This window comes from Aplysia californica, unplaced genomic scaffold, assembly GCF_000002075.1.
Source record: "Aplysia californica isolate F4 #8 unplaced genomic scaffold, AplCal3.0 scaffold00426, whole genome shotgun sequence".
In the NCBI taxonomy this organism is placed as follows: Eukaryota; Metazoa; Mollusca; class Gastropoda; order Aplysiida; family Aplysiidae; genus Aplysia; species Aplysia californica.
In genome coordinates, this window is record NW_004797696.1 from 276,600 (window position 1) to 293,012 (window position 16,413).

Sequence of the window (16,413 nt, forward strand, 5' to 3'; positions counted from 1 at the left end):
TCGTAATCTAGAGAGACGAGAATATGTCATCTAGATCTACTTTGACGATTGGAAACATTAAAATATTTCAAAGGAGAAAAGAAGACCTCTATAGTATAGATCTAAGCTATTAAAGTAAAAATAGGCTAATAAGAATCTGCTGACTGCTGATGACTGATGAACGAATTGCACAGCCTTGGTTTTTGATTATTCTGATTTATCATACACAGGCAATGACCTTGGTATTTTCGATGGTTCTATTGTAGGCCAGGGTTTGTTTTGTTTTGTTTTTAAATGAAACTGACAGGTTTGCAGAAACACACCCAGTTCCCAAATCTCGTCATTAATTTTTTTCGAAACTGCAGCAGACCGTTGCGAAACCTACCTTTGTGCCAACCGAGTCCCAAGTAGCCTAAGCCTACGCTTTCATCACGAGTCGCTTTTTTGGAACTGACGTGACCGGTTCACCACTGTAGGTCGTGACCTGCCCTTTGAACTAGGCCTAGAAAGTAGAAAGTTATTGACTAAGCAAGCGTGGAAGTAATAAGGTGCCAGTGTGCGAGTGTCCTGCTGCAAACCAACCGGCTTTCGCATTGAAGCATTTTGCTTGCCTTTGCAATAATAGAACATCTTCTACTTGATCTTCAAAATGGCTCAGATTTTTGGAATTGATCATAAATATGTTGCTGTATCCACGGCGGCTTTGTCGATAGGAGTTGCAGCGTATTCCATGTACAAGTATAGGTCGATGGTAGCAGCAGTCAAGAATGTTGTACCCGGCTCTGAAGTCTACGAGTCTGAAAAGCTTCTGGGCGAATACTTAGTGTTTCATTTTGGTTCTCCAGAACAACTAATTCCTTATCCTTTCGGGCCCAAAGACGCTTTGGATTTCCCCAAAAGATGTGCTGAGCTTTGTCTTAAACACTACAAACCACAGGTAAAGTTTGTGGTCAGATATTGATTGTAGGCCTATTGTCTTTCCATATTATAATAACAAATAGGCCTAAAGGCCTTATAACAATGACACAGCAAAAGGCAAAAGTTAGATCCAGACTACCGGTTATTTCACAATTTATAGATCTTGATTTTTACCTCCAATTATATAGGCTAGGCCCCTATTAATTTTAATTTTCCAGTGAAGGTTTGCAGTTTGCATACAAATTTTAGGGGCTTTTTTTCTATGGACCAGGGACATGGAGATTTTTTTCCCCGTTATGAGCTTTTGGTATCATTTGTATCACTTTGTTTTATATTTAAAAGCAAACAGTACGCTAAAATCGATCTGCTCTATATGTGTATGGTTTTATGTATATGACCATATGTATGGGCTTTTGTGCATCATTATCAGGAGACAGAGCGATTGAACCAAGTTAAAGTCAAAAGTTCTCATGAAAAGACTAGGAGTATAAAACTAAAACGACTCTATAATAGACAACTCGCTACCTAAGAATTACAAAGGTCTGACATTTTGGGCTGTTTTGAGTCACTAGAATCTAAGTCCATGAGGTCAGAAACCAAATACCTCGTCAGCTATCAAAATAGCAAGATTATTCAGGATATTTATCGAGATATTTAAAGAATTGCATTTTTGAAAAAGATTGACTTGTGAAACTCAAATTTTTTTTACATCAAATATCTCAAAACTAGGTACTGAGCTTTGTAATTTTACCGTAGTGATAAATTGATATACAGTCGAACCTGCCATGACGACCACCTATAATACAGCCACCTGTGCAAATGGCTACTTTCCTTTCCCCCCCCTTGCTTTTTTTCTACATATTTTCACTGTGTAAAACAGTCACCTGTCGTTTAACGTGGCCTGGGACACCATATTTTATCACACAACCCCTACCACCCGAAATAATAACACAGTCTGTCTTAGACAGCCGACCCGACGTTTTGACATAAATGATGTTTTGACTCCTGACGTTGTGGATGAGTCATCATTGTCCAATCACCTGTCGTTGTTAGATAGTCCCTCCAACCGATCATGTTGCCTAGGCCCCTCCCACTGTTGACCAACAGGTAGCAATAAATTTTCAGCTGCTAGTGAGGTAAGCATGTGACCCTTCATAACCCATAAGCCCCACCCACAGCTCATACACAAATCGTAAGTGAGATGAGTGTATAATCACTGTTTACCCAGTTTGCAACAAAGTAACAATTTTAACAATGGGCGTCAACATGAATTTGTGACAGAAGCGTCTCTCGTTCTCTGAGTGATAGCGACCCATGTGTTTGTTTTTTACCATGGCACTTGGTCTTCCTTAATTGTCTGACACATTTCATTTTATTGTCACCCTTGCACGAAATCAGCAACAAATAAAAAGCAAACGAAAACCAAACCAACAGAAACAACAACTACTACTACAACAACAACAACAACAATGTGGCTATCTTCGGTTGGGATATTAGAAAGGAATGGTTTGTTTTCTTCAATTTGATCAATCCTTTTTGTTCCAAGTTCAATCCTACCTAAGACGGCCACCTGTCTTAGGGGGTCACTTTTCTCCTTGACAGTGGGTGGCCGTCTTACACTGGTTCGACTGTATATATTGTTACTTCAAGGCAGTGAATACCCTGTTTGTGCACAAGGAATGATTGAAAGTTTTACAGAACATTACTCGTGGCCTCCAACTCCAAACCCAAAGTTTGGTGGGCGGTTGGCGGGTGCTCTAGTGTGGTTTACTCCTTCTTTCCTATCAAACATCTATCGTCCTTATCTACCCTTCTTCTTTTTTATGTTTATTACTCTCTTGTAACACCTTTAATCTTCTGGCGCTCATATGACCTTTTGCAGTTGCGAACACCGTAAAACCTCTACTAAAACAAACAAAAACCTGAAGTTTTCTTATTGTATTGTTTATTGTTGCCTGGCATTGTCATTCTCATGCAAACCATTTTATTATCTCTTTGTGGCTGAACGTTCCTGCCTGTCGAACCTCTGTAAATGTAAAGTGGAATGGCAAGTGCTGCAGAAAAAAATTCCAAAAATTTTCCATCTCAGACAGGGGAATTTAGGGGGAGATTGTGGAGGGAAGTTTCAGAGGCTCAACCGGTGGGATCAAGGATCATTTATCCAGTCAGCAGGGCTGAGAGGTCAAGACTTCACGATTTTCAAGTGCTATCCCCTCTGACAATGGCATGCGTCAGTAATACTTGTTTATTGCCACCAATGCTTGCATCTCATAGGACCATTGTTTTACCCATTAAAAAGAGACACGTTTGAACATCTCTTTTACTTCCACCCTTAGCCCCACCCATTGGTGTTATGAGCACAGTCAACCAAAGTCCAATATGCCACCCCTTCCGTGCATGTAACAACAATTCGAAGAACTCCTTTTTGGCTAGTTGTATGATAAGGGCAGCAGATATTGGTCAAACTAATTTCACAACTCTGGTCTCTGGCTACCCATGAAAGTTTGTGTGCTGGAGTGCCACTCAAGCTCTTTCACTTTCACAGGCACTGGTGAGATTTCCCACCCACACCACCCTATCCGCACCACTAAGAGCTCGCATGGATGGGGTAATATCTACCCCCAAATTGCACACCTACTCCCTTTCCTTGCCTGGCGGCATGGCGTTAAGGTTAGAGCCAATGATAGAACCAAACTTGTTCATTTTGTTTCAAATGAGGGCTGAGAAGGCAAAGGATTTTTCGTCTTAGACGGAGTAAAAACCTCCCGAAGGGAAGAAATTTCTCTTTCCATTTCCGCATGAGACAGGTTTCCGTTTTGCAAAGGTAATTATGGAGGAACTTATCAAACGGGACCAGGAAGATTCCGTTGTGACAGGTTTCCATCTTACCCAGGTTTCTATTCATTATTATAACAGATTTGAGTGTACTTGATTAGAACAAAAATTATAGTATGAATTTGTTTTCCTTTGTTGTGGTACTGTGAACTGTACTTCTGAAAAGAACTGAAAATTCATTCTGAATTTTTTTTTCAGTTGTTGCCTTGTCACTTAGTTATACTGGTTTATTCACAATCAATTATATGATCTAATTATGGTTTTTCCTGTTCATTTTATCTTAGGAAGGTCTTCCGGACAGGGCACTGGACATCGGATGTGCTGTTGGGCGCTCGTCTTTTGACCTGTCAAGAGGAGTGAAAGAAGTGATCGGCATTGACTATAGTCAGTCGTTTATAGATGCTGCAAACACATTGAAGCAAAATGGAGAAATGAGCTACCAACTTGTTCAAGAAGGGGATGTGTTCACCCAAGCTGTTGCCAAAGTAGAAAAGGATGTTGTAAGTTTCTTTCTTTGATAATAGCAAAAAAAACCCACTTACTTACCTGGTTATAGGGTTGGAGAATAGGTATCATCAAAGGCAGTACAGTGCCTGAACTGCTCCTCCCTCCTCTTCAAGATCCATGACGGGATTGACATTTTTATGTCAAGTTTTTTAACTTTGATGGAATCAATCATAACAGATTGGTACTCCGGAGAAATAGAAAAAGTTTTAACACAGATCTCAGTGTGTCACATAGACACAGAGCTGTTAAAGTACTTTTAAAAAGGTACTTAAGTACAAATTTAAGTACAATCTAAAATATGTACTCAAGTACAGTAAAAGTACTTTCCTGTAAAATGTACTTGAGTACAAGTACTTTTTTTTTAAAAGTACTTAAGAGTACATTTTGAGTACTTTCTGCTAATATGCTAAAACACTTCAGGGCTAATGCAAAACATCATATAGAATAACATATCAAGTATATTTGACAAATTAGGCCATTTATTACTAATAACGTAAACTGTATACAAAATAATGGAAACACTGAACGTAGGTGGAAAAGGTCCGTGAAATTGAAAAAAAACAAACCACAAACAAACAGACACAACTAGTGAGTAAGTGATATTATGAATAGAACTTGTTTGAGCAAGACAATATGATCAAATGTAAGTTAGTCTTAGAGGTCGGAAAGTAGGAAAAGTATCCAAATTGGAAAATGTAGAGACAAAGTTGCTCTTAAGAAAATATAAAATTGATGAAAATGGCCTGCAAAAAAAATGGAAACGTGAATTGAATTCTTCATAAACAAATCCTCAAGGAATCAAGGTAGCCTTAAGCACAAACCACACAAAAAAGTTAAAAAGAAATTAAGGTAGCCTAAAAAATTGTTACATTGATATACATTGAGAACTCAGTTTCAGTTTCAATTGAAATTATAATAGTGGTAAGACAGATTTTGGTCACACTGTGTAGTCCACGGCGCCCACAGCAAACCAAAATAGGCCTACATGTAATTTCCTAGTCTAGTAAGTGTAGTGTAACCAAAAATTCTCTAGTAGTCTCCGCCTACGATCTCAGTGCTCGGGAGCAAGGGAAATACGGGATCTTAACCGACAAAGCCAAGGAAGAATCTACAGTGACCCATGAACTGACGTGCCTCTGGGTGGGTTTATGACATATGGCGAGCAAAGAGTGGTCAAACTTGATGACCAATCACAGTAGCATGGTGGCATGAGGCATGCCATAATATTGTACCGTACACTCATTAGCATATCGTCTCGAGATCTTTATCTGCGTTTATCCAGTTGCCCCTCCCCTTTACCTGTCCAAAAATTGTAGCCTTTCATCTCTGATTGAGTCCCCCCACCTTTGTCGTTACGTACCATTACGCTGTGACCGCACCAATTAAAATTCAGGTTGTCTTGCAAATTCGGGAATAGAGAAAAACTGCCTTCAACTTCAATGGTCAGGGAAGAGTTCACAGTTGAATGTGATCCTGCCTGGAGTGAACTTATAGGCCCTACCCACCCAGCGAGTGATGTCAGTTCAGGTGGCGAGCTCAGATGCGAGTGCGATGTTTGGGGAAAAGAAATGCATCGGTCAGTTCACATCTCGGTGTGATCGCGTCTGGGGATCATTGTACCGTTTCATTGTGTTTTACAACGCTTGTGATCACATTCACGAGAGTGGTTGATCTTTGACGCGACGGGCAGTTCTTTGATCTCAACTTTTAACTCTTGGTTGATCGGCTGTGCCCGCCCGGGTGTTTGTTCCGTAAATTATGATCAGAAATGCCGGCACTTACTCTTTCATTAAGCTTCAAAAGTGCTCAAAAGTACTTTTATAAAAAGTATCGGAGTACAGACAAAATTGTGTCGATAGTGCAGTAAAACATCTACTCAATCAATCAATCAATCAGAGTACAGTAAAAGTACTGGTTCTCAAAATGTACCGGAATACAGTAAAAGTACAAAAAATTGTAACATAAGTACAACTACTGGAGTACTTGTACTCCGTTACAACCAGCTCTGCATAGACACATGGCCAACCAAAACAATCTTTGGACCCTTACTTTTCTCTGTGGAAGGATGAGAAAGAAGACTTTCCTAAATAAAATACAAAAATCTAGTATAACCGCATGCCTTGTCTTCACATATCTTTTGTTTCATCATTGAAACTTAAAAGACAACAGTCATTATAGTTTATTACAGTGGAATCCTGTTATAACGAGAGGTAGGGGACCGGTGCGAAATGTCCCTTATAGCAGGATTCTCGTTACAAGGGATCCAGTTATAAATTCAAGGGAAATGGTAAAGTTGGCTTAATCTATGAGCTATGAGTCTGGCGTTCTGTTTATTCCTTTTTGTATTTCCCCTGATGATGATTTGTTCAACATGATATCTAGGTCTTACTTGATCAAATATTGAATCAGGTTTCTTTCTCTAGCACTAGCAATGTTGACAGCTCGGCGTTGGCGATCAGAAAGAAGGGGCTCTGGCTCTAGGCTAACTCGCCCGCTGTGTTGTCCCCCACCCCACCACACCCTGTGGTGTGTTGCGTCTGCTTGCGCACGTCACACAGTCACTCCATCTATCACAGCATTGTCACGATTGTGACCTCTCCATCCTGCACCAGAGAAGTGAGAGGCACGGTATGCCTAGATATTCTAGACTGGGCTGGCCTATCACGCGATGCGTTCTGCTTGTCTGCGCATGCCACACCCTCCCCACTCATTCGCTCCAGCCTCCATCGTTGGTTCACATGGGCTCTCCCATTCTTTGTTTCGCTGAATCACCAACAACTTTCTCAACTGGCGAGGTTTTATAATGTTTAATTGGTCTGTGCACTGTGCACAGCAGCAGCAATATTCCGTTAAAATGACTCGCACGACTCTCTGATTGCGCAATAGCAGTATTTTATTTACAAAGATAAAGAAGGAGAAAAAACGGGGTTTTAGAATAGTGTCTTTATAACAGACTTCTCGTTGTTTCAGGACTCGTTATAAGTGGACTCCACTGTACCTTCCAAGTGTGGCTTGAAATAAGAAGTTGAATGAAGTAAGGTATGATTATTTGCTTAAAGTGTGGTTTCTCTTCATAACATTTTAATCATATATTCATTATAAGATTACTTTGTTATTCATTGCACTCCTTTGGTTCCTACAAGTTGCTCATGCTCAGGTAGGTAGGCCAACTGATGGACATGAAAAGCAGTCAATGGGAAGTCATTAAAAGAAGAGAAGTTTATAAAGTACAAAGAAACAATTTTAATGAACAAGGTCATTAGGTCTGTGTTTTGACGTTTTGTTAAAACGACCGTTAAATTTCTTTCTTTCTTTCTTTTTTCCGAAACAGGACCGAAGCCGAGTCAGTTTTGAACAAGGCGATGCTTGTGATTTAAGATCATCACTGGGCCAGTTTGGTGTGATACTTGCTGCAAATCTGGTCTGTAGACTCCACCATCCTAAGGAATTCCTGAAGAGGCTGACATCACTGTTGCCTAACAGAGGAGGAATCCTGGTGATAACAGCCCCGTATACTTGGTTAAGAGATTTTGCGAATAAGGTGAATGTTATGAGACTTTGTTCGTGTGTGGTTGGTGGGTGCTCTGGTGTGGTTTGCTTCTTCTTTCGTATCAAGCATCTATCGTCCTTATTTCCCCTTTTTCTTTTTTATGTTTGTTACTCTCTTGTACAAGTAACACCTCTGATCTTCTGCGCTCATAAATCATATGACCTTATGCAATTGCAAGCGCCGTAAAACCTTTACTAAAACTAAAACTAAAGACTTTGTTCCTCCTTTTTATTCCATGTGTAGGTTTTCCTCTGAGGGGCAGTGTCCCAACAGTTAGGTTCCAGAGAAGAGTCGTGTCTGAAATGGGCTATTATAATTGATTTTGTGGATTGATATGGGTCAGGGGTCAGTTGGATTTGGTTTTTTTCTTATTATAATATTATCTCTCTGGGTTTTCCGTTCTCATCTATCAACAGGTAAAATTTTGCTAACTGGAATGCTATTAAGATTCAATTCCTTTTTTGGGGGGTCCTGTGTCCTGATTTGGTGCCAGATATTTGGTCGCTTTTAAGCACAAGGGGCTATCCCGAAAAATGCTGTTTTGAAAAGATCGAAGGTAAAGTTTTTGCCCATTGTTCAGTTTCTTTAAAAGACAAGGAGAGTTTTCTCTACTACCAAACAAATATACTCACCAATGAAACCAAACTTCCCCTATAGGTAGGGCAATGCCCACTTTTGGTGTAGGTCAAGATTTCTGGAAACCCCCAAAATCTGGGTTGGCCCGCTTGTCCTTAAAAGTAAAAGCGACCATTTGTAGTTTGCATAGAAAAATGTGTTTACTTGATGAAACTTATTATTCTTCAAGAAAGAAACTGGAAACACGAAAATTGTTTGAAAATAGATGATGATAATGATGACCAAATTGTTGAGAACAATGTGCAAGATGAATCTTGATATTAGTTTTATTCTTCATTTGATGCCAACTCAAGGATACCATCAGTCTGTCCTGAGGGGCAGGACTCAACAGTCATTCCCTACTCCATGCATAGGATGGCCAAAATTTTTCAATTAGTTTCACCTTCTTTCCTGTTCTGTAACCATGTTCTGTTGTCTGCTTTTGTCTCCACTTTCTGCCCCCACCCCCACCCGCCCTGTCCTCTGGGCTCCTGATTCTTTCTGCAGCCTTTCTACTGCTACTCCTTATCTCCTTCTTACTGCTGTCTTTCAGCCACACCCATGATCTTAGGGTAGGTAAGATCTAACACCTAGCCTTCTCGGATAAGGATGAAAAATCTCAGAGGTCTTGTGTGCAAGTTGCGCACATTAAAGATCCCTTGGTCGTCCAAAATTGATAAGAGTAGGCTTCAGCTGCCACCTGAACAAAACTGAAAAATAATTCCTACCAAACTAAAAATAGAAGAATGCAGAATCATCCATTGCCTGACAAGCCTCCTACTATGCTTTCAGAACTTCAAAACAGTGAGAAGAATGTGGCAAATAACTTTTTAAATGATTTTCATAGTCAGTACCATTGTGTTCAGAGGTTGACCATCGCTGAATGTGTGTGCTTCCAAGCCATTGCTTTCTGCAATTAGTCACAGATCCCAAGGTACTTATATTATAGTGGGACCTTGTCAAAAGCCTGAAAAACCATGTCCAGTCGACCAAAGAATTACAAAGACGCCTCTTCTTAAAATGACAGCAGCAAATTCATCAATTATGTACAACAAGGCAATGCATGTAAAGCATGCTGTGGTGGAGAACCAAAAATGGAATTGTATCTGGTGTCCAATCAGATACCATGGGCATTAAAAACCCTCTCTCTTTAAAATGGTCCTACATTTTAGAAGCAACAATTAATGGAAAGGGAGGACAAGATAGGCCTACATGTAGTGTTAAGTGCTCAAAACGTTGTATCAATTACATCCCTATTCTACCCTATGTGATAACATACAACTGCTAATGGTATGATGAAATATGGTGAAGATCAAATCTGTAGATTGAAAGCAAAAGAATAAAAACATAATGTAATACGTTTATGTTTGTTAAGTGGAGTCCTCTTAACTGAAATCTGCAGGACCTCCATATTTTCTTCGCTTTTGCCAGGTGCTTGGTTAAGAGAGGTTGCTCAAATACAACAACAAAATTGAGGATTTTATTTGCTTTTGGTTTATAGCTGTTTCCAGATTAAACATTTTCAATTTAAATGGACTCCAATGTATAAATTTCTCTATATATGTATTCTGTCAAATTAATTCTTATTCTTATTTTTTATTAATTAGAAAAAGACTTTGTCATGCTTGTACAAAATTGTTTCCACATTGTGCAAGCATACATTTTCTTGTAATAAATTATCCTTCAGTAAAGTGGTTTATCTTCACGGGGCACCACTTGTAACTGTTATAAATATGACATAAGAGGTGACCTTTGCTCTCAAGCTCCCCTATGTCTGTGAAATATCTTTGCTTGTTTACACTCGTATCAACTGTCCTTTCTACATTTATATATATGATATCTTCTATGATCTGTCCTGTTTTAGCAATGTAACGAAGCATTGTCACTGAGTGGTCTGTTCCTGCTATTTCTTCCTCTTTTTTTTTAGTGCTTGTATTTCTGTTGTCTGAATTTGTTCCAAGAAAAAATTAGGTTGTGTGCTTTGGTATATTCCATGTTTTTGTACACATCATGTGACAGATGAACACTCACAGTAAAGCTTCAGAAGAGAATATGAGCTCTAGAAATACTTTACTGCATGAACCAAGGCTGAAGGAGGGGATAAGAAGAAGCCCGTGATGATTTCTCTCAACTCAGTTTGGTTTATAGATTGTTGACTACTGATGTAAACCCTTTTTTACGGTCACAAAGTATCTGCTGTATGTGTACCTTAATGTATTATGTATAAGGGTTAAATTAGTACCATGTGTGTAGATTCTATGTGTGGGTGTGGAGAAGATAGACAGGAGGTTAATTCTGAAGTAAACATTTCAAATTTTCAAGGTGTTTTAACTGGATGTTGTTGAGATGCTTTTTTTTTTTTCACTTTTAGTCAGAAAGTAGATTGAGGTTGTATAGTTTTTGTACTTCATTATTGTTTGTTCATCTCCAGAATGAATGGCTTGGTGGGTACGTTGGTGCCGATGGTCAAGCTGTTACAGGATTCCAAGGCCTTCAGAAAGAACTGGGGCCATACTTCGACCTTGTGGAAGAAGTCAACATGCCTTTCTTCATCAGGGAGACGGCTCGCAAGAACCAGTGGACTGTAGCACATGCGACTGTTTGGCGTAGGAAGTGATTGTTCATCTTGGTGACATAAGTTGTCGGTGTTATGTCCGTCACATTCCACACAATAGAGATCCGTGATACAACTCCAAAGGTTTTCAATTTCCTGCAATGTCAAATGCTGACAGCTTTTAAAGGTTGTGTTTATTTTATCATGATGGGAAAATAAGGGGCATTAACAATTCTTTAAAATGTTTGATACAAGTCTATATGTTTCTGCATATTTCAAGTTAGGGGGCATTAACAATTCTTTAGAATGTTTCATACTAGTCTAAATGTTTGATACAAGTCTATATGTTTCTGCATTTTTCAAGTTAGGGGGCATTAACAATTCTTTAGAATGTTTCATACTAGTCTATATGTTTCTACATGTTTCAAGTTAGGGGGCATTAACAATTCTTTAAAATGTTTGATACGAGTCTATATATTTCTGCATGTTTTATGTAAGGGTAAAAGAGTAAACGTATCTCAAGTTGATGCGAGTCCAAAGCTTAGTAATTGTTCAAAAGACATTTGAGATTTGTCATTACATTCTCCAGTTGTTATTCCTTGTCAAAGTATTATTGTCTCACTATAGGTGCAGTCCTTTTTATTGGATATAAATGGTACCAAATTTTCTTTTCTGTTCATTGAAAATGTTGTGAAATTTCATAGAAACGTGATATTTGTCCTGTGAATAAGCATAATAATAATCCATGTTATAGTTAAAGTATTGGAAGAAAGGTCACGGTTTTGTAATTCTCATGTTTATTTTTCCCTCTCATTTTTAAAGATTTCATAACGCTGGTTGGTTGAGTTTAAACATCCATTCCTTTTTTACTGACTTTAAATATGCCACAAGTAGCCCCTATAAACACCTCCACTTAAATATGCTATATGTAGCCTCAATAAGCCAACCTCCTGGCTAAACTTAATGAGTCTAGAAATAGCTTTGATAATCAAACACCCCTGCCCCTCCCCTCTCCTTGTTTGGTTATATAGGCTATATGTAGCCCCAATAGACAATTTTCTTCTTTTTTGTCCATTTATAAATTTTATTGAGTATTGTTTCCTGGAATCATTGTGTGAGAGAGTCTGCAAGCTAGCTTCCAGATAGTCTGTCATTTTCCTTTTACAATGCAACATATAATATTGTTTCTTTTAATGTATTCAACTCGCATACCAAAGTTCATTATAATCATCTCAGTGATAAATAGCCAGTAATGTTGATTATGCTTTCATGTCATTTAAAATTGTTTGAGACTTTCTGCTGAACTATAATATTGTTTCTTTAATGTATTCAACTCGCATCAAAGTTCATTATAATCATCACAGTGATAAATAGCCAGTAATGTTGATTATGCTTTCATGTCATTTGAAATTGTTTGAGACTCTTTGCTGAAATATGCAGACCTCTGTGGCTTGTTTGAAAGTTCTATGGACAATTAATATGCTGGTAATTGCAATATTTCAGGGTATTTTTCAAACTTATTGGTGTGAGCGTTGTGCTTCTTCTTTGCGTTCTCCTGCTAAATCTCAGGAGTTGTTGACTGCTGGTATGAGTGTTGTTGTAGATTTGGGGTAGATTCTTTACTTTAAAGTTACTGTACAGATTTGAGAATCAGTGCAATCTCAGTTGTCTTCATCCTTAGTATAGTCATAGAATAGCTGGGAGAAAATGTTGTATTTTAATGCATTATACAGGTAAACAAGAGATTTGTGAAATGGGAAAAAGTATTTTATACTTTAAAAAGATCTCAAAATTTTGTTTTTACATGCACTGCCACCTTTCAAATGTAATATTAGTATGAAGTCAATAAAAAATGATTGTATGAAGAATTTGATTTCGTTTTGGTGAAGATTTTCATGCCTGTTAAATTATTGTCATATAAGGGGACAAGTGTTGTATAGCAGTGAACACATTCGCTTTGTAAACCAAAATCCCTGGGTTCATTTCCTCTGCACAATGCCACGATATTGTATGTCTTTGTAACTCACTGGTAGTACCAACTCGAATCAGTTCTAGTGCAGAAGGACATTGAAATGTAGATTCCTCTTTTTTATGATAAAACTATTGATAAGAGACATGTAACACAGCCAAAACTATTTATATATATATAATAAAGTAGAAAATATTGTTTCCCTCTTCTCATTTCTTGGAGGGACTTAAACTGCCTGAATACTTAGATACTTGTGAAAATTGTAAAGATTAAGAAATGCAGCAAATCGGCAAATAAAGTCAAATACTACACCTCCAGTCTGTGGGAGACGCACTGGAAAAAGCAAGTAAACAACAAATTTCACAACATTAAGTCCAAACTGGGACCGCGAAATCCTTCGCGCCTCTCCTGAAGAGAGGAAATAATTTTGACTTGATTACGCATCAGACACACGTCCCTAATACATATTATATATATAAATACCTCTTTCAGGGAGATGAGAAGCCGTTCTGTGTCGGATGCACCACAGGTTTTACCATTAGACACATTTTAACAGAATGTCTAGACTTCAGAGAGACCCGAAAGAAATACTTCAGATGAAAAAAATTGAAAGATCTGCTTTCCTTCATTGATTTCAACAGAATTCTGGATTTTATCAAGCCCATTGGCCTTTATGGGAAGTTGTGAATAGAATTGTTCAAAATTTTTAATGTTATTTAAAAAGATGTTTTAAATTAATTTATTTCCACAAATTTTTTGCATTTTAATGGAAGTGTTGACCAGAGTCAGGCTGTGCAGTGTACTGTTGCGAACAGAACCAACCTTTTTTCACACGCTCATATGACCTTATGCAGTTGTGAGCGCCGTAAAACTCTTACCAAAAAACAATACAAAAAGCTAATCGGCTTATAAAGGAAAAGCGAGGTTTATACTGGGTGAGCATGCTCGAAAAATAATGTTTACTAGATCTTCAGAGGTTAAAAACAAACACCTCAGAGGATCATGGCACAGGTTTGCTTGGCTGAGGCAGATAACAACAAGCCCCTTTTTATACAATGTACAAATTGAATTTCTACTCATGTCCCAGATGTGTGGCATTGGAGTCTTGTCTTTTCACAAAATAAGAGAAAGTATGGAAGAAAAAACGAACTATAATAATTATCCTCATGGGGAAATCCACAAACTTGATTCAAATGTAGATCTATGTCTGTTACAAGTTTGAGGTTCGAATCCGAGTAAGGTTGAAAAAAAGAATCATGCTTCCTGCTCTAATTAATTTCTCTTAGCCTGTTTTCTTGAATGGGAACTACAGTCAAACTTCCTTTTACTGCCACCCTTGGAACGGGCGTGAAGTTGGTGGTACAGCGGGGCTGACAATTCAACGGGTTCATCTGTTGTATAGCCCTGACTGCCCAACTTCAAGGAACATAATTCTGCTGTGCGATCTGTGTTTGAAAAGTGTCTTTTTCTTGGTGATATGTACATGTACATAAGCAAATGTATTCAGAGCTGAGAGACTTCTCGATCTCCCTCTATTTCTATGTCTTTCTCGCAATCACAGACGACCAGTGGGCGTTATGTGCAGTGTGTACTTCTAACGATCAATTCGCTGCTTTATGGTGGGGGTAAATTTGCATTAGTTAAGTTAAAAAAGGGTCATACAACTCATGAAGTTGGCGGATGGTTTTATGAAGGCGAAAATACTATGTTTATGTAAGCGATCCTTTTCGTACATTGGCAGAGCGGGGTTGGTGGTACAGCATTGGGGGGGGGGGCACGGTACAAGTTTTGGCTGTACATCGTGTACTGTATAATGATATGTGGTGCATTGTCATAAATGGGACAAAAAGTAAAACTTTAACAACCACAAAAACTAAAGACATCCTCTCAAAGGCTGTGATCACTCACATTGCATAGTGTTCTGTAACTAGTTGAACACTCATCATTTTTTATGGCACTTGCAACACAATTAAGTCATATAAGTGCCAAAAATTAGAGGTGTTACGCACAAATAAAAAGGAGAGATAAGTACATGTACGTTAGCTTGAAAAACACACCAGAGCACCCGCCAACTCCCACTGGTCATTTTTTCTCTCTGGTATTGCTGTGGTTTTGTCTGCTAAGAAGGGCTCTTCACCTGTCTTTGATACGGTGCTTTGCTCTCTATCCCCAGCCAGCTGTGCCCCATAAATTCATCCATCACTTACATGTATTAGTATTAGTGTTCTGAAATAGTCGTGTGCATCTCAATGCTGGGAGACATAGGTTCTTCGCGTGTGAAAGGAGACACATTTTGGTGGGTGGTTGGTGGGTGTTCTGGTGTGGTTTTCTTCGTCTTTCCTCTAAAAAATATATTGTCCATATAAACTAATAAATCTTTCCTCCTTTTTGTGTTTGTTTCTCTATCGAATTCTTTGACCTAATTGTATTTCAAGTGCCGTAAGACGCATACTAAAACTAACCAGGAGATACATTGTGTATGCAAGATGAGTCTCCCCCTGCAATTGACCGGGGGAGGTGGGGGGGGTAACAAGTAGGCACTGGTCCGTCTCACTCTCAGGAAGTCAAGCAGCTGCATATCAAGGAAAGTGTTAGATTGGAACCCACAGGGTAAAAGATCAAGGAGAAAACCACGTGAAACCTGAAGAAGAATCACAGAAATGAATGTACAGAAAAGTGTGAAGACATGGAATGGCATCAAGCGACTAGCCCAGGATAGGGAAAGGTGGAAAGTGTTTGTTCGTGGCCTATGTATCCCGGTCATGGGTGAGAAAGGCAATGATGACTGGTTCGTCTCGACTGGCGACAGCGTTCACGCCGGACTGGTCTACAGTAATGAGTAATGTTTGTCCTGTGGTGGTGGCACACATTGCTAACGCGTGCAAGAAAATGGCAGTGGTTGTGACAAGTCAGGGAGATTATTACCTCTACGTTCTGTACCCTGCAGCATCTCTTCGAATGATATTTTTTATATATTTGACACCTCTCTCTCTCTCTCTCTCTCTCTCTCTCTCTCTCTCTCTCTCTCTCTCTCTCTCGTTGGTGGATCGATACACCATCCCCAGTTCACAAAGATTGATGTTGAGTCGAAGTAAAGCACATCGACACAATAACGACCATTACAGAGCTGGGAAGAAGCAAAACAGATAGACAATAAAAATAAAAAGAAATAATCCGGCAGTTAAAATGGCCCGATTGCCCTGCCAGACATTGTGTCTCTTTTGCCATGTGCAACATACTGTGCAACGAGTACAACTTTGTCGTTGACAAGGCCACCTACACTAACATTTATTTAATGCCGGCTCCGCAGCACCAGAGAAAACGTTAAACCCGTTAGTTTATTCTGACCAAGGTACGTGTATAACCTCCTTGGCCCTGCAAGAACCACTTAATAATTCTATTTTAATAACCTCCTTGCCCCTGGCGAATCTGCAACCCTCGCATCTCTCTTTTTTTTTCTTTTTTTTTTTTTTCTTTTTTTTTTTT

General features: G+C 38.8%; 1 protein-coding gene across 1 annotated transcript; it reads left to right on the forward strand.

The window, feature by feature from the left end:
• Window positions 1-381: 381 nt before the first annotated feature.
• LOC101856202 lies at window positions 382-12,826 on the forward strand. The gene is made up of 4 exons (XM_005104577.3): window positions 382-916; window positions 4,017-4,232; window positions 7,571-7,780; window positions 10,836-12,826. Exons 1-4 carry the CDS (start codon window positions 629-631, stop codon window positions 11,019-11,021), a joined length of 900 nt encoding a protein of 299 aa, XP_005104634.1. The 5' UTR covers window positions 382-628; the 3' UTR covers window positions 11,022-12,826.
• Window positions 12,827-16,413: the final 3,587 nt, after the last annotated feature.

What these genes read in the sequence shown, in the direction of transcription:
- LOC101856202 (XM_005104577.3), top strand. Translation starts at nt 629, where the DNA reads ATGGCTCAGATTTTTGGAATTGATCATAAATATGTTGCTGTATCCACG. An exon ending in TTAAACACTACAAACCACAG is followed by an intron (nt 917 to 4,016) that starts GTAAAGTTTGTG and finishes ATTTTATCTTAG; the next exon opens with GAAGGTCTTCCGGACAGGGC. An exon ending in CCAAAGTAGAAAAGGATGTT is followed by an intron (nt 4,233 to 7,570) that starts GTAAGTTTCTTT and finishes TTTCCGAAACAG; the next exon opens with GACCGAAGCCGAGTCAGTTT.